The following is a 24,563-nucleotide window of genomic DNA, read 5'->3' as shown; positions in this document are numbered from 1 at the left end:
TCTCACTCTTCTGAAGTGATTCCCTGTGAAAGGCCAACCCTGTTAAAGGTTACAATACACACTATTAAATGTGAATTGGTTAAGAGATTTCAATCACCCTATTAGGAGTGAGCCTTGTTAGAGGACTTTATATCATTCCATTAGAATGTCACCAGGTTAAAGGATTGATAAATGGCTATTAGGTCAAACTTAATCCAAAGGATTTACCCTAGACGAATACAACGATTAGAAAGTAACAGTAAGGCTTGATCTAATAACAAATTACAACTCACTTGCATATTACAAATATATGTTTTAGTCCTCCATTCTGCTTGGCATTCACACACTTCAGCTCTGATAGCTTGTTCACCCTTCAAGCATTCATACTCTTAAGCCTTCTTTCTTTGTATGCCAACTACAATCACTTCTATTCAACCACTGAATGAAGCAATACCCTGGACTCCTTGTCTTCCTTAGGCTCTCACACATGACAACCTTTGCTTTTGACTAGCTATCTCTATAAATAGAGAATTAAGATTTTTTTTGCTTAACCACAACCATCCATTTTAGGGTTAGGTAGGATACAATGAATCTACCCACTTTTCCATTTGGTTCCTCTAGAAACTTCTACAATCTTCCTTTAATTCACCTCAAAATGGTTTACCTTGAATTCTATGCCACCAACTCATCATAGTTATCTTTCACACACTTCACATAATTCAAGAAAACAAAATAGTCAATTTAGATTTGTGGAATCTTCAATTTAACATATTTACTGGCACTCGACATCAATATGTTGTCACTCAAAATCTATATTGTTCTTTCACTTGGCCAATAGTAGTTTACTTGGTGAATACTAAAGTTTATTGATGCTTGGCATCAACTAAAATTTACTTGGCATATACTAACAATCACTTAGCTTGCACTGTTTTTCAACTTTTCTCGGCACCTCTTATTTTTCACTCGGCTTCCACTAATTTTTGCTCAGCTTGCACTGACTACTCGACAAGGCTTGGCATACGCTTTTCATACTTGATCTTGTTCCAGTCTTAACTTGAGTAATCTTTCATTTCAGACTTTAAGTAAATAAACAATACACTATAGTATCAATGTCTTACTTGGTCTTAGTGCTTCTTTTACATACCAAATAACTCAACCTTTCTCTAGGTGCTATTGTTATCTCCACTACTCAAATCCTCTTCATCAATCAACTAAATGATAGCTTTTAGACCAAAAAGAAATTGTCTCACTGGTAGGTAGCAGGTTTGGCATCATTGATAAAATAATGATTGTTCCATTACAGATTCGTCACTTCAAAATAATCTTATATCAACAATCTCCCTCTTTGGCATTGATGACAAACTAATACCAACAACAACACCAAAAGAAAATAAATCTTTTAAATTTCTCCCTCTATCAATGTAGCATATGTCCTTCCTCTATGTAGGGTAATGTGAGCTTTGTCAAGTTCCTTTATTGTTTACTATATCTTATCCCTCTGACTTATCACTCCCTCTTTCTGATATTCAGGTATCTCTCTCTCTCTCTCTTTGATATGTTCTTATATCTCCCTCAGTACTTTCTCCCTCTTACTAGGTAGATGTATATTTCTTTTCCCTTATGCTCATATCTCCCTTTTTGACAACAATGCCAAAGACTTGACATCTTTGTATGCAGATATAATCAATTCTAGATTCTCCCTCTATCACCTTTCATGTCACTGTAAATCTTCTAATTCAGCTCCAACATTATTTTAGTCAACTCCTAAAGTAATATCCACTGCATCAAGTTGTAAGAGACACCATTCAACTTAGTTGATGTAGGGCGCTACTTGTGCTTCTTAAGTACCTTTGGACAGGGGTATCACCCCAGTTTACCTCTTAGTACTCATGAGCATCCTTGGGTAAAGCTTTTGTGAAGATATCAGTTATCTACTCTTTTATATTCACATATTCCATCCTCACTTCTTTGTTTTGAACTAACTCTCTCAAGTAATGATACTTGATTGCAATGTACTTAGTCTTTGTGTGCATCATAGGGTTCTTTGTTATATTTATAGCACTTGTATTATCACAATAAAGTACCACAGGTTCAACGATTTTCTCCTTCATACCATTGAGTAGTTATTTGATCCATACAATATTTGTACAATTTATTGCATTAGTCACATATTTAGCTTCCATAGCAAATTGATATATGCAATTTTGTTTCTTACCAGTCCAGGTGACCAACCTCTTTCCTAAGAAAAATGCTCCACCACTTGTGCTCTTTTTGTCATCAATGTTTCCAACCCAATCAGCATTAGTGTAGGCTCTCAACTCAATTTTTTTTTTTTTTGTAGTATAGACCATAGTCTTTTGTTCCTTCAGATATCTCATAATCATCTTAATAACCATCAAATGATTCTCCTTAGGATTTGTAGAGAACTTCGCAACAATCCCAATAGATAATGCAATTTCAGGTCTGCAATGTACTATATATTGCAATTTGTAAATCATAGACTTGTACAATGTTTGATTCACATCAGCTGAATCATCATTCATTAACAACTTGTGTCCTATCACCATAGGTGTGCTAACTAGTTTTGAATCTTCCAATTGAAAAGTTTTCAAGATTTCCTTCACATACTTAGACTGAGTGATGCATATACCATACTTCATTTGATATACTACCAAACCAATAAAGAACTTGATCTCTCTAAGCATAGACATCTCAAATTCTTTCTTCATTTCATTTGCAAATGCCTTACATAATGTATCTTGACCTCCAAATATGATATCATCAACAAAAATTTCAGCTAGTAAAATACCATTACCTCCTTCTGTCTTCAAGTAACAATTGTTGTTATCATTAGTCTTCTCAAAACCAATCTTCACAAGATAATTGTGAAGCCTTTCATACCATGCTCTTGGAGCTTGTATTAAACCATATAAAGCTTTGTGTAGTCTACATACCATGTTCTTCTAATATACCATTCAAGAATGTTGAATTCACATCCATTTGACAAACTTTGAAACCTTTGTATGCATAGTAGGAAAGTAGAGTTCTTACTCCTTCCAATCTTGCAACATGGGCAAATGTTTCTCCTTAGTATATTCATTCTTCTTGTGCATACCCCTTGCAAACTAATATTTCCTTATTCCTTGTGACTTCACCATTTGCATCTAACTTTTTTCTATACATCCACTTGGTTCTAATCACATTCTTGTCCTCTGGTCTAGGAACTAGAGTCCATGTCTTGTTCTTCTCAATCTGATCAATCTCTTATTTCATAGTGTTACTTCAATCCTCATTTTCTAAGGCATCTTTCACTATCTTAGGCTCATGCATTCTCAAAAAACATGTATCACTTCTTAGCTTTTTTCTTGTCATTAGTCTAGTATCTTTATCTCTAATAATTTGTTCAGAATGGTGATGTCTCTTGACATACTTTAACAATCTTAGTTATGTTCTTCTTTCTTCATTAGGTCTGTCAACTGTAGGATCACTATATACTTCTCTACCAAGTAATTCAACATTTCTTTCATGTACACTTATCTCAAAATCAAAATGTGCCCCAGCTTCTATCTACAACTCGGCTCCTGACTGTAACTCGGTTCTTGAATCTCGACATTCATTGTATGTGATTCAACAGTCAATGAAAATTGTTGTTGATTTTCAACTTGATTTTCAACATCTTCATCAATAGGCATACCTTCATAAAAGTATATAAATGATTTGTACTCTTTAGGTTCCTTCATACATTCAACTTCATGTACCTCTGTATATTTATCAAACTTCACATTTGCACTTTCCACAACTTTGTTAGTGTTAGTATTTAAACACTTATAAGCTTTACTTCTTGTGGAATGGCCAAGGAATATATCTTTTTCACTTTTAACATCTAATTTTCCATTCTTGAAATCCTTAAGAATGTAGCACTTGCTTCCAAATACTTTAAAATATTTTACATTGGGTGAGTATCCATACCATAATTCAAAAGGTTTTGAATGAGTACCTTTCTTGATTTGCACATGGTTCAAGGTATAGACAATTGTACTCTCAACCTCTCTCCAATAGTTCAAAGCAACATTCTTCTCCATCATGAGTGTCCTAACATAGTTCATTACATATTTGTTTCTCCTTTCAACAATCTCATTTTGTGGAGGGGTCCTAGGTGCAAATGTATATATTTTGATTCCACTGTAATTACAGAACATATCAAACTCATTTGATGAAAATTCTCTACCTTTGTCAAATCTTAGACATTTCAAGCTTTTGCCTATCTCCTTTTCAACTCTAGCTAAGTACCACTTAAACATTTGGAAAACATTATATTTCTATTTTAGAAACATAATTGTCATCATCCTAGAATAATCATCAACAAATAGGATAATGTAGTTGTCACCTTTGTAGCTTTGCACATTAATTGGTCCACACAAATCAATATAAACAATGTCAACAATTTCTTAAGAGGTGTGAATCTTACTTTTAAAACTAGATTTTGTCATCTTGCCTAATTGACATTGTTTGCATATCATATTGTCAGGTTTCTTCAGTTTAGGCAAACCTTTGACTCTTTTCATGTTACTGATACTAACCGAGTTATCAAAGTTAACATGACATAACCTCTTATGTCATAACCACACATCATCAAATTCTACAACAAAACAAGTACCATCATTCATATCAAGATAAAATAGATTACCTCTAGTCTGATCACCTTTCCTAATTAGTTTCCCATCAATGTCATAGATCTTTGCTATCTTGTTCTCAAACTCAACTTTGCAACCTAAACTATTTAGTTGTAACACACTCAACAAGTTATAGTTAAGTCCTTCAACATAATAAGTATTATCACACATGATCTTTTCTGTGAGTTTGATAGATCTTTTTCCTTTTATCAAACATGGTGCACCAATACCAAACCTTACACTATTTTCATCATAATAATTCAAGGTAATGAACTTACTTTTATCTCCAGTCATGTGATGTGAACACCCATTATCAATGATTCATCTGTCACTCTTGTTCACATAAGACACTAGTGTAGTTTCCTCATCCTCATCAGAATCATCCTTCATTGCAACATACACCACTTCATCATCATGGTCGTCATATCCATCTTTGGTTTCCTCTTCTGCAATGTAGCAAGACTTCTTGCCTTTATCTTTGTAATCTTTGTTGTCCTCATCTCTTTTATTTCTATATTTGTCTCCACTTCTATTGTTCTTCTTGTCTGGACATCTAACAACAATATGACCAACCTCATTGCAATTAAAACACATGATTGGTAACTTACCTTTGAATTTTCCTTTGCCTCTATGAAATCTCCTTGTTAGCAGTGCTTCAAGTTGTTATGCATCTTCCTCATCTATATCACTATCACTAGAAACATATTTGACCTTTTTCTTCTTCTCTTTAGGTTCTTTTAATGACAATTTAGTTTTGAAAGAAGATTCAACATTATCATATTTGAAATTATCAAAATTAGAGAGTTCAAAGGGAGTGAACCTACCTACCAAACCTTCAAGAGACAAATTATAACCTGGTATACATCTTAATTCTTGTATGGCAAAAACTCTAATAATATAGATGGGCGTCGATGTTCTCAATACTTTTCTTAATACATCATCATCATCAATCTTACCATTAACTCCTCTTATAACATTAACAACATCTTTTATTCTAGAGTAATATTGAGCAATGTTCTCACTTTCTTGCATCCTCATGTCATCGAACTTACCTCTAAAACATTTGGATTTGGCTCTCAAAACATTTGTGTCTCCTCCATAAATGGTGTGAAGAGCATCCCACATCTGCTTTGTAATATCACAACCTTTGATGTCATCAAACTCAAAATAGCTTCGGGCAAAGGCAATCTCCAACATTGCCTGATTATGTTCTTTCTTCTTTTTTAGATCATCAACAGTTAGGGCTCCAACAAGGTTGGCATGCTCAGTGGTGATGGTAGATTGTGCATGGTCTCCAAGACCTCCTCGGTGTAGCTTCATTAGACTTTTCCATGCAGGGAATTTCTCCTTATTGAGCTTGGGTACCTCTCTTTTAGACATCTTGATCTTTTTCTTCTAGTACCTTCAAACTAGTCCTCTTAAGCACTATGGCGCTCTGATACCAATTGTTGGAATTCTTTAGAATAACTAAGAGAGGGGGTGAATTAGTTATCCAAGGTCTAGATGTACAAATTATTATTTTTAATGCTTAGTAGACCCATATCCATTAAACCTTGTCATGCATGCATCCATTAGAACATATAATACTTGAACTTTGTAGGTTACTATCCTAGGTCAAAACAACTTTGTAGAAATGTAAACATGAAACTTAACAAATTCAATAACGCATTTGACACAAGGATTTTACATGGAAATCTAATTTGGGAAAAACCACCGGTAACATGCTACTAATTCTCACTCTTCTGAAGTGATTCCTTGTGAAAGGCCAACCCTATTGAAGGTTACAATACACACTATTAAATGTGACCTGGTTAAAGGATTTCAATCACCTTGTTAGGAGTGAGCCTTGTTAAAGGACTTTGGACCATTCCATTAGAATGTCACCCGGTTAAAGGATTTACAAATGACTAGGTCAATCTTAATCCAAAGTATTTACCTTGGACTAGTACAATGATTAGAGAGTAACAGTAAGACTTGATCTGATAAAATTATAACTCACTTGCATATTATAGATCTATGTTTCAGTTCTCCATTCTGCTTGGCAGTCACACACTTTAGCTCTGATAGCTTGTTCACCCTTCAAGCATTCATACTCTTAAGCCTTCTTGCTTTGTATGCCAACTACAGTCACTTCTGTTCACCCAATGAATGAAGCAATACCCTAGATTCCTTGTCTTCCTTAGGTTCTCACACATGACAACCTTTGCTTCTGACTAGCTACCTTTATAAATAGAGAATTAAGATATTTTGCCACTTAACCACAATTGTCCATTTTAGGGTTAGGTAGGATACAATGAATCTACTCACTTTTCCATTTGGTTCCTCTAGAAATTTCTTCTACAATCTTCCTTGAATTTGCCTCAAAATGATTTACCTTGAATTTTGTGCCACCAACTCATCATAGTTATCTTGCACACACTTCACATAATTCAAGAAAATAAAATAGTCGGCTTAGATTTTTCAAATCTTCAATTTAACATATTTACTAACACTCGACATCTATATTGTTCTTTCACTCGGCCAACACTAAAGTTTACAGATACTTGACATCAACCAAACTTTACTCGGCATAGACTGACAATCATTCGGCTTGCACTATTTTTCATCTTTGCTCAGTGCCTCTTGTTTTTCACTTGTCTTCCTCTAATTTATGCTCGACTTGCAATAACTGCTCGACAAGGCTCGATAGACACTTTTCATACTTGATCTTCTTCCAGTCTTAAATTGAGTAATCTTTCATTTCAGACTTTAAGTAGATAAACAATACACTATAGTATCAATGCCTTACTTAGTCTTAGTGCTTCTTTTACATACCAAATAACTCAACCTTTCTCTAGGTGTCATTGTTATCTCCTCTGCTCATATCCTCTTTATCGATCAACTAAATGATAGCTTTTAGACCAAAAAGAAATTGTCTCACCAACATGTAGCAGGTTTGACATGATTGACATTATTATGATTGTTCCATTACAGGTTCTTCACTTCAAAACAATCTTATATCAACATTAGCATGATACACATGGCAACCAGTTGCAACATTGCAACAAAAAATACTCCCCTTTGATAATGTTTGTGATCATTTGCACGGTCAAAGATTGGCTATATCTCTATGGGCCTTGCCTGACACGTGACAATGACTTACATGCTCACCACTTTACAAACCTAACCTTTAAAATAGCCTACAAACATGTGATAAACACTAAACTCAACCACAACCTTTAAAATCACTCCTTTATGGGCTAGGAAGACTAACTGCCACATAACCCACAAACACACAAACTAACATGCAATTCAAAACCATAATTGCTTTACATGATCATGATCCTTTTAATTTAGCGTTGTCTAACCTTGTGAACATGCAACATGCACTAAACCATTTGTGGCTTCACACGCTACATGATCATTGACTACTTCTGACCTATGAACTTGCAACAAACAACAAAAGGACAAATGACTGAGACAAACCTGTGATGGGGCAACCATATGACAAAACATAAACATACACTTGGACAAAAGGGCAACACTAACATTCCAATTCATCATATTCAAAATTAGATGCAGGGGAGAGAACGAAAATGAGTACACAATGAAACTTCGAAGGCAAAACACAAAACACTTAGCCTACTTTTTAAGTTCCAACATAATGGATATTGTAGCTTGACACAATGTTTGATGACGATGAAGAAGAATGCTTTGAAGGTCTTGAGGATGCTCTTGAAATCTAATTGCTTGATTGCTTGATTCTTAGGGAAGCCTTATATACCTTTGGAGAGTGTGAAACTATAGAATCTCCCTCTTAAAATTTTAAGCAAAAATGTTCATACAATCATTATATAAGATATGCAACACACCGACCTAACAATTCCTACTAGACTTTCAACTATGACAACTAATTTCATGTAATAACCATTTATAACAATGAAACCAAATTATAACCATCCCTTTATAAATAAGGCCGTTTCTTACTATAGAACAATAAAATGTGATGAACTAAAGTTAAATCATAATATTATTTTAATTAAGACCATTTATTAGACCACCACTAGAATTGGTGTGCCTCATCCTAAAGAAGATGACGCCCCAATAAAATTGAACTTCCTATAGTTGGAGTGGTCAACCAATTACCACGAAGTACGGTTGCTTGCTTACTATCCCCTTTCTTCTTTTGTAACAAAAAGTCTTAAAAAAAATCTCCTTTGTACAAACTTTACAAAAATACCTCTCAAATCAGTTACCTCTAAGAATACCCATAGCGAAACTCCTTATATACTACATTAAAACAATCTTAACATTCCTTTGTATAACTTCTCATGGCTTCCTCATGCCCCTAGAGAAGAGGCATGGTCACGTGGGTGCTAATAAAATCATTCAATTTATGGAAGTGCACTTTCACAACCACCAAATCCCCATGGGACCGCCTGCTGAGTGCACAGAATATATGACACACAATCTAAGTAAATTCTTGGAAGCCCAAATGTGAACGAGGGTGGAGAAAAAAATTCACAAGTTGACAAACTCCGTACTCTCTGACCAGGTGGGAAAACGAGAAATATATGTAGACCATAATCATTCCTCTTTTTCATGTAATTAAATTAACCACCTCCCAAAACCACACGTACGCACTGTATAATGAACAGAAATTAATGACAGTAAATCACAATGAGATTTTGAACCGCAGACCGCGATTTGAACCGCTAACAGTTGAACATACACAAAAAATGGCAAAAAAGTTCTGATGCACACAAAACCACACATCATAATTTACTTATTTAAAGCAAACCCACATAGTGAAGAGAAAGATAGGTGATTTGTGAGAGCGGATAGACCAGCCTAACAACACCAAAAGCTGGAGGAGGAAAAAAAATGATATATATAGACAACTACTTAAAAAAATTAAAATTCAAAAACCATCTTGTTATTGATGATCTGATGATGTTACAGATTGCACAGATCGACAAGATTTCAGCTTTTTATACTTATTTGTTAGTGTGCTAATTCTGCATTGGGTGTAGTTTTCTGAGTTCTTGCAGATCACTTGAGGCTTTTTCCAATTTGACATTTTTAATTTGGTGGGTCATTGTAGAAATTGTAGGACTGTGTTGGGTTTCTCTGACGTTAGGCAGATTAATGGATTGTTTTTGTTGATTGATAAGAATGTTTTCGCAGATTATGAGCAGGGAAATTGGGGTGTTATGCATTATGAACGGAGCGTAGAGAAGGCCATGGGGAAGATGGCATTGGATCCAGATGAATCGTACCCTGAGAGATTGGATGAACCAGATTGTGCGTATTACATGAGGACAGGTCTTTGTGGGTATGGCTCCAATTGTCGCTTTAACCATCCTCCTCATGTAAAACAGGTACTAGTAGAACTACCCATTACTTTCAATTGCATGCTTTTGTTTTTGGGAAATCAGGGGTTCATGAATTGAAGTTGAATTTGGGGTTTCTAACAGGCCAATTCCGGTAAAGGAGAATTCCCCGAGAGGGTTGGACAACCGGAATGCCAGGTATGGGGCTTGATAATCTGTGAAGTATGCATTTGGGAAGGGGAATTGGTGTAGAAGGTAGCTCAGCCTTGGATGATACAATGGTCCACGAGGGGTTTTGCTACTTTGGGTGAAAAATTGTTTGTTTGATGCTCTTCATTTCCTATGTTTCCTGGATTGCATTAAGAATAAATGTCAGGTTTGATGTTTCTTTTAAGTTTTTCTTCACGTCATGCATTGGTAAATAGAAAATTTGTGTCATCCGCGTTTCTTTCCGAGTCAAGGTAAGCGTAGATCACAGATGGTGATGATTTTGCAAAGGTTTAACTCATTTGCAATGGGTTGAAGAAGTTTAAACCTGGAACTCATCTGTATAGATACTGTATTGGTTTGAAACCCTCGACTCAAGGTTGTTCTGATAATTTCATCTTGAATTGTGAGGAGAAAGATAACCTAGTTGTTTCTCGGTCTGCCAATACTCGGAGATTTTTCCTCAACTTTATCATAGTTTTGCAGAAAAACCGTCTTTGACGTATGCGACGGTTTACAGACGTCTTTCTAGGGATTTCGTATACCACTTATATTTAGGCGGATCTTCTCCATGACGTTGAGGTGATCAATTAGGCTTTAGCTTCAATTCACAGTTTTTTCACATCATATGCTTGGATTAAGGTTTGCTATCGTTCTATGTACTGTTGTCGGTTGATCAACACAAATGTGAACAGTTGTGATATGCCTTAGGGGGGACTGATGACTTCGATTGTAAGAAATTGAAATTGTCTGTTGGTATTTTCACTGATTTGCTTTATGTGTATTACCTACACTAGGGCCAATAGAAGCAATCTTTAGGTACACGGTATTAATTAGAGGCAAGTAAAGCTTTCCATCACGAGGTGAACTGATAGCAAACCTTAATCCATTATAAATAAGACATTTGCGTGTGTTCTAGCTCAGTACTTTTATCTTGTGTTCCTTAGTACTTGCAAGAATTTTTATTTTAGATCGATGGAAACTGGGAAGTACGTATTTCATTCCTTCTATCCATTTTTATAATATTTATAATATATGCATTGGAGAGAAAACATAGCCTGAAATAAGCTTTTGCTGTTTTAGTTAGCTGTATATATGATAACATGCACGTGAAGAGTTTGCCACCATCTTGCTATAGCTGCTAAGGTCTTTTGCCTTGGAGCCTATTCCTTTCCGTGTATAGGGTTTTCCTTCAACCTTTACTTTGACTGATTCCTTTTATTAGAACTTTATGTGCAGTGCTAGTCCATTATGTAAAAATCTCTCTGTTATATCTGCATGGCACTGTATGCAGGTAGAAATGTGTCTGTATCATTAAACAAAATTTGTTTTGCACAACATGGGTTTGGTTGTCTTCAAATACATGGATCTAAAGTAGTAACTGAGGAATCTTATTCACCATTCTGCCTGTAGAGAACGTCTAGATGGTTTAAGTATCAAAGGTGCCTTTTTTTTGCATTGTTGCACTGAGTGCCATGAGTTCCTAATCATTTTTGTTCTTAATGTTATACAATTATGCCTTTTAAGTTTTTACTGAAATTAATAGTAGTTTTTATGTTATTTGAAGTCTTTTGTACCTATAGCTGCTTAGGTACGCAAATTTAGCTTTTGTCTGAAGTGTGGCTTGTGTAAGGCTCCATTGACCCTATCTGACATTCAGGTTTTGTGTAAATTCAAAATGTGGCCTTGTGGTAAAGATCCATTGAGTCTCTTGGATTTTGCTATTGTTCGGTAGCTCTAACTTTTATCACAGGCTTGCCTTTTCTTTATATAATATCATAGTCCGAAGAGAATTGTTTCAATCAGACTTCATGGTGCATGCTTCCTTTTTTCAAATATTTTAGGAGTCGAGTACATCTCTTTTTCCTTGTAATTGCCTTCCTGATGGTTATGTACACGCTCCTTAACTTTTGTGTCATATACCTCCATGACTAGCTGTTTGGAAGAAAGCAATTCAAATTTTCTTTATGCTAATTGCACCACTAGTTTCTAGATTGGCTGGGTTCATGCATGTACTGCAGATTTTGCAATGTGCTCAGAATCTCACACTTACAATGTTCATTTTCCCTATGATTCTGTTGTAGAAAGTCTTCAGGGTTGAGATATTGTTGCTGATCAGATTTTAGGTTAACAAGTTTATGGCGCTGACAGCCAAACTATGTTGAAATTCATTCAAGTGAATTGTGTTGGTTGAACTTCGAACTTAGAAGTATAGTTAATATGAAGCTCTGCTAAAGAATTTAATCTACTGCAAGCATTTCCGGTTGGAAAATGAGACAGAACCATATATTCAAGTGTGCTTATGAGATAAAGATATTTATGTAATGAAAACTCCATGCCCTTTTTGTTGTTTGAAATATTGTAATCATTGGCTGTGGCTTAAGTAAAAACTGTGATTAGTGTTGCTGGGAAAAAATAAATTTATTTTATTTTTGAATACATTAACAGAGATTCTTGTTGCCCAGTATTTTCTACTAAAGGTGGATAAATTTTGCAGTATTATCTTAAGACAGGAACTTGTAAGTTTGGTGCATCATGCAAATATCATCATCCACGTGACAGAAACACAGCAGGAGGACAAGTACAGATGAATTATTTAGGTCTTCCTATGCGACAGGTGGACTTTATAAACTTTAGGAGAAATATTCTTTGGAAGTATGCTTTTGTTTTGTAAAACCTATGCTTGCAACATTTCTGAGATGCTCAGACAGGTGCCACAAGTTGAATGTTCAGCATCTTTATTCTAAATTGGTGGAAGAGTCCATATGCCATCTCAATGGTAAAGTATCTATTTTGGATTTTTGACTTTGCAGGGAGAAAAAGACTGTGCTTATTACATGCGCACTGGAAGCTGCAAATTTGGAGCTCAATGCAAGTTTCATCATCCACCACTCACAGCATTAGTACCCGTTTCAGGCTATGCAAGTGCAGGGTCACCTACAACACCTGCTTCACCATTCCATCCAGGGATTCTGTCTTGGCCTCTGCAAAGGACATCATACATTGCCAGTCCTCGGTTACAAGGATCTCCGGCTTACGTGCCTGTCATTTTCTCACCTTCCCAACCTATGCTGTCAATGCCAAATTGGAACAACTACCAAGTGAGCGAGCGTGATTTTATTAATGATTTTGTTATGACAATATTGCCTGTAATGGGTAAATTGCATTTTTTTGTGTTTTCTGCTTATTTAAGACTTGCTTGGTAATGATGGTTGCTTATACATGTTGCACACATCAAAGCTACTTCAATTCAGGCGGGTCCTTAAAAATTTCAATGATGTTGCTGGCTTCGTTTTCAGTTAGAACCTGTATATTTCTCTGTGAACATATCAAGGAGGAACATTTGACCTACTATTTTCTTTTGTAACCTATTTCTTCTCCTTTTTCTGCCTGATAGGTTTTATGCTTTCTAACTGAAAAAACATTTAGCGTTTGCTTGTGTTGTTATCTGTTGCTCTTTTATTTCAAATTCCTGCATTTGATGGTGAGGGGAAGCACATTCCTAGCTGCAAAATGTATTGTACTCCTTTCATACAAGTCATTTTAATGTTAGTTGTCGTCACTCCTGGTTGCTTTTCTTTACCATTGTTTGGTAGTTAGAAGTAAGTTCAGTAAATTAAATTTCAAATATTCCTGTGACATCCTATGTTGATGGATTTTCCTTAATAATAACTTGTTTTTATTAGTCTTTACGCTTTTTGCATATGAACAAGTTGTGGAAGGATCATGAATTTCAATGAATGATGAATCCTCCGTTGGAAATGAAAATAGTCAACAAAGATTTGATCATTTTTCTTGGTGCCAATCTCTTTAAAGCTAGCCATTGTAAGTGCAGATTAATAACTTTAAGTGAACCTTTAGAAAATTCAGAGAGAAAAGTTACTCTCCCAGACTGAACAAAACATAAACACAGAATTATGCAGATGAACAATTAATTAAGTAGATAAAATTGATGCTTTAAATCCAACATGGCCAACTTAGCTACTCTAGCTACACAATTTGCTAGAAGCTTAAGGTTTTTAAGATGAAAAGATTTAACAAAACTTCTTTTTGCAAATATCTTAGATGAAAATAGTTAGAAAAACTTTTTATTGTCTGTGTAGAGGATTAAAATGGATTGCTGATTTGAAGGCATGACCTTTAGGGAATTCAGAGGTAAAGGGTGGTATCCTAGATTGAACAGAATCTGAGGAAGCATTGAATGAGTAAAACAGAAATAGCAAAGGTAAGTCAGTGCTTTAAATCGATTATCACCAATGTGCCAATTATTGTTACACCTTTTTGCTATGGTTATAACACTTAGGGGGAGGAAAGCATTGTTCTTTTTGCATTAAAAGCATTATGATTTGTTTTGTGGTGTACAATACAGTTGGCTATATCCTCTGAGAATTGAAAGTTTTGAGTGCATTGTAATTGTCTGCATCGATTACCCTTATTTAATATTTATTGCTCCTTAAGGGAAAACTACGGAATAGAAATAAACCTAGTCCAATATTGAAACCAAAAACTGAGGCTCTCAGTTATTATCAATCTTCCTGGTGTTGATTTTTTCTCAGGTGAAATGAATGATATACCGTAACCTATATTAGATCATTCTTCTCATTCTTTGTTTTGTTGGAAACATGATGAGAAATTCTTGAAAACTTGTTTTTGATTGGGAGGTTTTGATTAACCATGCCTGGCTTTTCATTGCTCAAGTTTTTTCTTTGCTTTCTGTTGTGCTTGTCCTTGGATCTGTTTGAAGGCATTGTGATTTTTTCAAGTGGCATTTTCCGTTGTCTATTGTTTGCAAACAGAAACATAACTTCATTTATAAGAATTTTTCTCAAGTGGTACTAGTACCTAACTGGAGATATTGATGATCTTCTGTGGTATTAGCCCTTAGGCCCTTGTCTATTGTTTTCGAAATAGAAACTCTATTTCATTCAAAAGAAGTTTTCTCCAAGTATTACCAGTGCCTGTGCATATAGAACTTTGATGGAAACTTGTTTTTTTCATGGTAGCTTCATTGTTGGGATTGTCATAGATAAAGTGATAATTTGGGACTGCTATAGACATGTTTGGGGGCTGGAAGGCCAAACCAAGTAATCTTTCCATTATGGTCAGGCCATAATGGATAAAGATTTTTGGCACAGAAGCCTTTTTTTGGAGTTAGTGACAATTTGCCATATCTGCCACTTGTAATGTGCAGGTAGTTTTTTAATTTTTCTTTGAGCTTATTCAATGTATTATAGGTGTCCTTTCGAGAAAACTTGCATGTGAGAAATGCATGAATTCTTAGATGGTACTCCGTAATGGACATCTTCAATTATTAAGGGGTTTCTGTTTAATTTATCACATTCGAGGACTCTTATGCACAGTTGTGTATGCTATGCCTATTCATTGCAAATTTGCAAGATTGTCTGCATTGAGAAACCCTACAAGTGGTTTTGCATTCACTCGATGCTTCAGTGATTTGCATCAAAGTTTGCAACAATGTCTTCCCATGTTATATGATATTTTTCAATGCTGAATATTATGATATTGTCATTGGAATAATGCTCCAAAATAAAAAGAAGCTATTTTCACCCAAGTATTTTTGTTTGATGTTTCCTCAAGATTATGTGGTAATGTTGGCAAATTTTTATAATCAAGGTTTTTAGTGTTTGTTGAAATTTCTGCTAATTTGGCACTGGCAATTAAGCCATCTTTGGGAACTTTTTAAAAGACATATACCCTATGAGTTGGGTTAGCTGCTAACGAGAACACATATCGGTAATCTTGAATATTAACCATATTTGAAAACTTTTGTAAAGACATATTACCATATCAGCTGGATTAGCTGCTAATCAGAACGCATATTAGGAAACTAATAATGATTATACATTTTGGATGTATATGCCTAGTCAGTTTACATTCACATGAAAGGTGGATATTCTCATATCATCTCCATAAAATAAATACGTTTCCCGGGGACTTCCCCCCCCCGTCCCCCCAAAAAAAAAACACCAAGTTACGGAAATGAGGATGTCCCTGGGATGGGGGGACGGGTATGGGACATCCCCCAATTGTCCCCAAATTTCCAAAACTGGCAGGAAATGGCCCAGAGACGCGGGGATGACTGAGTAAATTTTTGGGGACGTACGGACCTCCCTAGGATGGAAGGGGATGTCATAGATGTCCCTCAAGTGTCTCAAGGACAGCCATCCTTCCCCAATGGTTTGCAATTCAAAACAAAAGAAATCGAACCACTCGCAAGTTAACAAATTGTTCTTTTCAGTTACCATCATTGTTATTTTTTACTTTTACTTCTTTGTAAGTGGTCATGATTTCTCATCACCAGTTTCCCAATCCTTTTCCAATCCTACATTTTACGCAGGTTTATTTAAGATCTTTCAATTTGACGTGGTTGTCTGTTTTAGGGGGAGTCTGGAGTAGGTTTGGCAGAATAGTTTATCCATGTCTTAGCATCTAATTCAGTTGTAATGTTAATCTTTGGAAAGATGTTGATTGAATGTTGCAGTAGCATTGCTATCCCTTTCCAGGTTGTTTTTTAGTATTAATAAAATTATTTTGTATTTGCTCTATTATTTTTACATCTGGTTGACATTAAGTCTTAAAAGTTCCAACCAATTTCAGGGTGCAAATATGTTGTAGGTCCAATTAAAAAATATAAGTTGCTTTCTATATAAGGTCCAACCAAATCCTGGGTGCAAAAGTGTTGTAGGGTCAATTGAAATTTAATAAGTATCAATTGTTTTCTGTATAGGTTTTACCATTGTTTTATCTTCTTGTAACAATTATATATTTGCTGCTTATTATTGTAAGTTTATTGTGTGAGTCTCTCCCTGCCAAGTCAATTATATTCTTAGAATCTTATTTTCTCTTTTCACCAATGTTCTTTTGGTTTCTACTTTCAAATAACATCAATTTCAGAAGTCCATTTTATCTGCAACAGGCTCTATCAGAAGAAGCTAAAGCAAGATATGACAAGGCTGTATTGATATTATTCACTGCTAAACTTATATTTTTTGTTCACATATTGATATGCATATTGACAATTGAGTACTGAATCTGTTATTATTTCCTAGATGACATTCAAATGTTGTATGTGAAGGTTCTATAATGTTTAAATGACATGCTTTGTGCTTATTTTCATATGAATGACATGAATATTTGCAAATTTTAGTGTATATTTTTAAATCTCCCTATATTTATATAGCCATCTCCGTTTGACGTACCCCCCATCCCAAAAATTGGCAAATAAATTTGCTGTCCCGGAAACCTGTCCTGTTGTCCCCTGCCGTCCCCATTGCTGAAACTCGGGGGAACATAGATAATACTGTATTTTCTGACATATGCAAAGGCTTGTGACATATGTATGATTAAGGGTTATTCAATTTTATTTTAAGGTTTCCAGTCAGTTTTATAGGAAATAAAAATTCTGTCCCAAAACCTTTAGCTTATCATATCCCCTTTCAAATTGCAAGCAGATAATTGTAGAATATTACTGTCTTCTCTCATCTTCCTTTTCCCATGAAATAAATGTTGTGTACATCCTGACTTTTTTAATACTCTTTAATCGTCTTCCTTTTTGTATGATATGGTAAATTAGACACCTTAGTAATTTAAAAATTTAAAACAGGCTCAATCAATGTTCCCATGGCAGTCACAGGATCTATCCATTTTCTATTAGTGCTTTGTATATTGTAAATATTCTTTTGAAATCAAGTATTTCTATGTGTGCTATAACATTCTTTATGTATGTTAGCCGTGTTCCCTTTTCAGAGGTATACAGATATCTTGACACATATTGTTATAGCTTTACAGCGCAAACTTCTATTTATAATTCAATTTCCTGGTTTCTTGTACATATATTTAATATTGCCATATTGGTTATTTCCACTGTAACTGGGAGATGCATTTCCACCCTCCAAGACGTGTCTCAGAGAGAGATGCATCTCTGAGACTATATGCATACCAAAGACCTGAAAAATGAGTGGAGACTTCTTCTCGACGTCTCCCACTGTATCCGAGTCTCCTGCCAAGTTTTATAGCATCTCCCACACATCTCTAGGTGAAAAAGGTACATTAAAAACAAACAAAAAGACTAACATCATTTTTTTCTGTAAGAAGCTCAGAGATTGCTGTTTGAAGCCCTAGTTGATTGGTTTTAATTTTCAAACTTAAACCTTTCCATTGTTCTTGTTTACAAAGCTCAATGTTATCATATTCTTGAAAATTAGCCATACCTGTACTGGTACTGGTTTCCAAAGTCTCCCTGTCTCTGGGTGATCTTGGTTATTTCAAATCAATTTTGCACAGTTGGATTTTGATTTGTTCCAAGCTCATATGCAAGTTAAATTGTGTAAAGGTGGTAATTTTGCCGACTTTGTGGGAGTCTTATTGGAAGGCTAACTTAATCTTGGAAAGAGCATTGGAATAATGAAGTTTGCATTGAATATTAGTGGTTTGATGTTTAAAATTATTTATCATTAAGTTGCCTTTTGGCATAAAATGTCTTCATTTTTTATGAACTTTATCAACATTTCATCAGGGAAATGTAAGTCCATTGCTCTCTCCTGAACGACAAACACCCTTAGGAACGGGAAATTCATACAACTCAACACAACAGATAGAGTCACCAGCTAGTAGCATGCAAGGTGTTGTTTCTCCGTTTGTGCAGGCAGGAGCTCAGCATTCTGTTGGACAGAGGGAAGCATACCCAGAAAGACATGGCCAACCAGACTGCCAATATTACATGAAAACAGGGGATTGTAAGTTTGGAACTACCTGCAAATATCACCACCCTAAGGAAAGGATTGCACATTCACCAACATGCTTGCTTAGTCTGAAGGGACTTCCTCTGAGGCCTGTAAGTTTTCCACTGTATCCTTATAGTTGCATGTTAGTTATTTGAAGCCAATGTGGGCCGAACAAGTAGAATCCATTGCTGTACTTATCTACAGATGTTTTGCATTTTATTTCTGATCTTCAATTTTCTGCTTGATTACTTTCTTTTTAATTTTTTGTTCTAAATAGGACCAACCAGCATGCACATTTTATGCTCGGTATGGCATCTGTAAGTTTGGACCCTCTTGCAAGTTTGATCATCCATTGGGAGCCCAAGAGCAAATTTACATTTCACCATCTTCCTCACTTTCTGAACAACCATACCCAAGAGTTGGTTCCCAAACAACTCTTCGTCGTTCCAGTTCTGCAGAAAATTCACAAGTAGTATTGACAAGAAAAGATCATCCGTCAAAGTTGGAAGAGCCAAAGAGCTTCAAGAATCTTCCCTCTACTAATGGCTCTGTGGATATAAAGGAGGCAGATGCTTCAAATTCTGGTTCTGCTGTTTTATCCGAGTCTGCAGAGAGTTTTTCAAGCTAAACTAGATTTTGTTTTTGGGTTGCATTGGTTGCGGAGACTGCTAGTTGGAGCTGGAATCTTCAGCTGAGTGTGAAAAAAGAAAAAATTTACAGTTGCAAGGATGTTGCAACATTTGAGCATCCAAAAAAATTTATAATCCCAAATGATTCATGTGTTTCATTAAATCACTCATTGCAAGGTGCAAGCAAATAAAGCCAGAACAGAAGCCATGAAGCCTACATGGCTTTTTTAGCATTTTACAGGACTTTGCCTGTAAAACACTATCATGTGGAATAATCATGAGACCAGACGAATGAATTCTCTGACAATTACTTTGGGAAGTATCCATTCATGGGTTAATTTGTTTCTCACTAGAATTGAATTTTTGTTGTCTTTTCTGGAAGCATCACACTCTCCAGGTTGGTAAATGTTTCTTGGGGTGTAGTGCATTTTTTCTCGGAAGAAATTTTATCAGGGTGAGCATTTTTGAAGAACAGGAGAAAACGAGTTAGTCATAGGATGTCAAATGGAATTTGAAGGCATCAAATAAGTCTAATGAAGAATGCAGTTCATGAGCAGCTGTTGGGCACTGTATAAGGATGCCTTTTCTTGTTGCACTTGCAGTTTTGTTTTGTCTATTTCAGAGATTATCTTCATCATAAGATGATATGTAAGCTGCTCTTAAATGGAATATTGTTGTTTGAATCATATTTAAACATGCATTTTCAGTTTGAAGATGCCCAATAAGCTCTTTAGAATGGAGTGTATCAATCTTTGTATGTGCATTATTTATGAGCATAATTTAGAATTCTGATAAATTTGTTTTATAATGCGTTCCTGCATTGCTCAAAAATTTCTTCATCTGATCTGTGAAATTTTTTAATCTTCATATCTTGACTTCATTTTATGTGTTATGTAGGATGATTATTTCTCAAGCTTTTGTTGAGTAAACCGAGCACAGTTGTTTTTGCTAAGCAAGGTCATTAAGGCATTTGTAACTGGACATGTGTTATGATGGTTGTTTGAAGCAAGTTTTTGAGTGAACTGAGCATAGTTTATTTTTGCCGAGCAAAGTTATTAAGGCTTTTGAACCTGGATGTGTGTCATGATAGTTGATTGACAATTTTTTATGTCCCCGTCTTCATTTCATGTGGGAAGTCAGGATGACCGTTTCTCAAGTTTATTTTTAAATCCACGACTTTATATCATGTGGAGATGAGAGTGAATGTACCAAGCACAGTGTAACCGTTGGAGGGAAATAAGCACACTGTAGGTTTGTTTTTAAGTCCAAAAGTTTATATCACGTGGGAGATGAGAATGATTGTACCAAGTAAGTTTTTGAGGGAACCAAGCACATTTATTTTTGCCAAGGTTCATTTAGGCAATTGTACTTGGATATGTACATATTATGAACACATCTATTTAATATATTTTTTCGATAGTTTTAAGCAGATTGAAGCCAGAGTACACTACGCCCTGAAGGAAATTACACTAATTATGTCCATTTCTGCCACACGACTTCTGTATTTATACTGTAGTTGACTATAATACAGTGTTACACGGGGACTTGCACCCCCCTCCCAAACCTCGGAGTACCCGTCCCTGAGACGTCCCGGCACTGGGTACTCACGTACCCAAGTACCCCCACCTCTGCCATTTTGCAACCATGCTGCCGCTAGTATGGGGACTTGGATTTCTATTTGACTTTTGTTTTTCGAATGTTACCATTGGGTATGTAATATGTTACTATGTTGAATTTTGAATGGTTCTAGTTCATGTTGCAATTTGGCTATGTTCAAGTATTTTAATTTGGTATGTTCAATTGAAACATCATTTCATGACAAGCATTTCAAGTTCTATATGTATACTATACAACACTCCTCCCTGCCCCATCCTCCCCTTGCCACCGTCACCTGGTTGTCTCCCCGTCGTCCTGAAAATGAGGCCCATTTTCCCCCGGTCCTGGAAACTCATTCTGACATCCTGGCGTCCCGACGAACCCCAGTACTGGGGTAACATTTGCTATAATATAGTCATTTGAACTATGAGAAATTTATATAGTTATTTCTTTTCTTTTTTAAGTTCACCAGCTGGAGCCAATTGCATATACTTTGTAGAGAGTTGACCAACCGACTCGGCCATATAATGTAGTCAACATGATCACTTAGTCTTTAGTAATAGCATTCAAGCCTCTCTCTTAAAGTGCTAATGCATGTACAAATGTCCTGATCAAGATTCTGGAAACTTCTGGGTGTGTATTTTTGTCCCTTTGAAACTTCAAGATCTTCTCTCTTTCTAGGCAGCCTTTTAGTATAGGAACCCTTCCCTTACTAATTTTTGAACTTTTCCTGTAGAGATTGCTTGAAGTTATCTGACCAGTTTTATTGAAGTATTATTTGTTTTTGCTATAATTTGTTTTATTGCTGACTGGTTTTAGTTTTGTGAAAGCACTCAAAAAGTAATGTGTGCAATAAAAAGACACTGATTTCATTTGCAGCCGAAATTTGACCAACTTGAGTGCTTTTAGAGTATGAAAACTGTTAAAACCTTAGATAAAACATTCGATTTACTCAAATATGCAATATGAGTCAATGTTCATCTGATATCTATTTATATGTTGTGGGGTCTAGAATTTACATTTGTGCCTATAAGTTAGATCATCTATGCAGATGTCATTATAAATCTAACTTGTCTAAGCATTATTATATCTCAGAATGGCTATAAGTTAGATCTTCCATGCAGATGTCATAAATCTAACATTTCTAAGCATTATTATATCTAAGAATGGCATTGTGGCTATAATTTTTTATAGAGGATCTTTTTCCTCTTCATCTAAAACGCTGCTCAACATCAGTGAAACACATGGAGAATCAATAGTTGTGGGATCCTTCAGCTGCAATTGTTTGATAGCTGTGTGAAGAATGCCTGATGATTGTATTGTACCATCATACGAGCCCGATATGTACATCATCTTTCAGCCGACCCTACTCATTCTGTAAAACTTTAGACCATAATATTTTGGAATCTCCACTTACCTTTACAAGCCTTATCTGTTTATAATGGGCTGGATATTTGTATGACCCAGTAGAAAAGGAAAGGTTCCGATGAGGTTAGCAATGTCTTGTAGCCTACCATCATGAAGAATCACAAAGCTGAAACAAATAGAACCTTGTGCTTCTCACCATCACCAAAATGTACAATGGGAGATTCATTCAAGAAACAGCTGTATTCCACAATGGAAAACTTTTCAGCCAAAAGGAGATTTGTAGTTATAATGTATTTGATGGAATAAAAAGTCTTTGAAAAGGATCTTCGTCATATAATTACCAATTCATTATGACACTTTCTATAAGGAAGATTGTCTGCAAAAATTAAGAACGTAACTGCAAAAGTAATGATAACTTTCAGTTGGAACCTTGCAAACAGGGGACTACAATATTGTAATCTCTAGCTGCATATGACATTTAACAGCAGCAATGATAATTACTATCTACACATGAGCTTTTTAGAAACATTATTACCTAATGCCAAAGTTTGTAAAAAATGTCCCATAGTAAATCTTTAAGCGTTCTGAGGCTTAATGATTTATGTCAACACGAATGATTATTGAAACTCTAGAAAAATAAAATAATGCTTAAAGACTTATTAAATCATTGTTCAGCTATATTATATAATTAAAGACATTAAATTTTCAGTCCATGATTACGGCTTGAATGTTTTTGGATTAGACAATATGATTTTTTTGTCATTTTGAATCTGGAATTTTTACGGTCCTCAATTATTGGTCAGGATTTGTCTTGGTAGTTTTCTGGTGCCAATGTTTCCGTACGATCTGAAAAATCGATGATGGAGAAAGCTCACATTTTTTTATTATAAATTTAATGTTTATATGCAGACTAATTGATGATTATTCACCAAGTTAAAAGATTTTTGTTCATTACCTATCCACTTTTTTTAATTCATTTCTTACACAACATTTGTTTTTATATTATAATATTGATAAATCACATTCGGTTTTTATCGTCAAACGTTTCTGCGCAATTTCCTGCCGAAGATCTGTGAAACAACCGAATATTGTAAATTAATTTCAACGGGAAAAAGCACGGGACAAAATTGAATTATTTCTTTATGGTTAAAGTCAAAAGGAAAAGTAAGGAAAAAGATTGATGTTCTGAAGCATAAGAATTAATTCTCAAGTAAAAAATCCCCCAACAACACAGTTTGATGATACTTCTGAAGCGAAACTAGTGTATTTAAACGAATGAAAGAGTTTAGTAGTAACTATCACGTAAATATTAAACTACTTGAAAAGAGAGATTAAATGTAAAGATTTGTTGATGGTAGGCCAAGCTTCATTTGCAGCTTTTTAGACTCCATATAATAAATAAATAAATAAATAATGAGTTGATTCTCTATACATGAATGACAAAATTGTTGGAGCTATCTTCTCATACTAAAGTTGAAGGTTGAAGTAGTTTAAGTTCTTCAAATATCTAATAATAATCTATGGAAAATGGTGAAAATTATATATAATTTAGCTAATTTTTTAAACAATTGAAAATTGAAAAAATTATTGAAGTTTTTCACAAGAATGATTCATGGAAATTGATGAAAGTTATAATTAATACGTAACTAATTTTCTAAATGATTAAACATAGAGAAATTGTTGGACACATTATTCTGTCTAAGAATAAAAGTAGCTGAGATTATATCTTAGATCAAGGATAAATGTCTTATTATATGGTACAAAAGTTGGATCATTCATTGAATACTCTTTAAGTTTCTTGTGTTTGAACAATTTATTAGGGGTACAAAAGTTGGATCATTCATTCAATAGTCTTTAAGTTTCTTGTGTTTAAATAATTCTTTGTGGGTGAGGTGATGTGTGGGTATGTTTGCATGCATATATGGACATGTACATGTAGCTACTTTTGAAATGATTTGTAATGTCCCCACTTTAGCAGATGTCCGATTGTGTGACCGTTTGCCTTTTATTTTATTTTATTTTATTTATCCCACATTGCTTGTGAAAAGTGGTCAA

The 24,563-nt window shown here is 35.0% G+C and overlaps 1 protein-coding gene across 2 annotated transcripts; it reads left to right on the top strand.

Moving 5' to 3' along the window:
- The first annotated feature begins 9,447 nt into the window (after window positions 1–9,447).
- On the top strand, window positions 9,448–20,352 carry LOC149570072 (zinc finger CCCH domain-containing protein 63-like). 2 transcript variants are annotated; one of them, XM_089822729.1, is made up of 7 exons: window positions 9,448–9,634; window positions 9,819–10,012; window positions 10,109–10,162; window positions 12,669–12,788; window positions 12,985–13,272; window positions 18,708–19,025; window positions 19,193–20,352. In XM_089822729.1, the coding sequence occupies exons 2-7, from the start codon at window positions 9,845–9,847 to the stop codon at window positions 19,541–19,543; spliced, it is 1,299 nt and encodes a 432-aa protein (XP_089678855.1). In that variant the 5' UTR covers window positions 9,448–9,634; window positions 9,819–9,844; the 3' UTR covers window positions 19,544–20,352. The 2 variants fall into 2 exon arrangements, with proteins under 2 accessions (XP_089678855.1, XP_089678854.1); XM_089822728.1 differs by having other exon boundaries at window positions 9,448–9,721.
- The last annotated feature ends 4,211 nt before the right edge of the window (window positions 20,353–24,563 follow it).

Source organism: Cupressus sempervirens, chromosome 3, assembly GCF_028749045.1.
Source record: "Cupressus sempervirens isolate cs-2001-9-10 chromosome 3, ASM2874904v1, whole genome shotgun sequence".
Classification (NCBI taxonomy): Eukaryota; Viridiplantae; Streptophyta; class Pinopsida; order Cupressales; family Cupressaceae; genus Cupressus; species Cupressus sempervirens.
This window is presented reverse-complemented; position numbering and strand designations above follow the sequence as displayed.

Coding starts and splice junctions, on each gene's coding strand:
- LOC149570072 (XM_089822729.1), top strand. CDS start 9,845: ATGCATTATGAACGGAGCGTAGAGAAGGCCATGGGGAAGATGGCATTG. Junction 12,789..12,984: donor TAGGTCTTCCTATGCGACAG/GTGGACTTTATA, acceptor TTGACTTTGCAG/GGAGAAAAAGACTGTGCTTA. Junction 19,026..19,192: donor AGGGACTTCCTCTGAGGCCT/GTAAGTTTTCCA, acceptor TGTTCTAAATAG/GACCAACCAGCATGCACATT.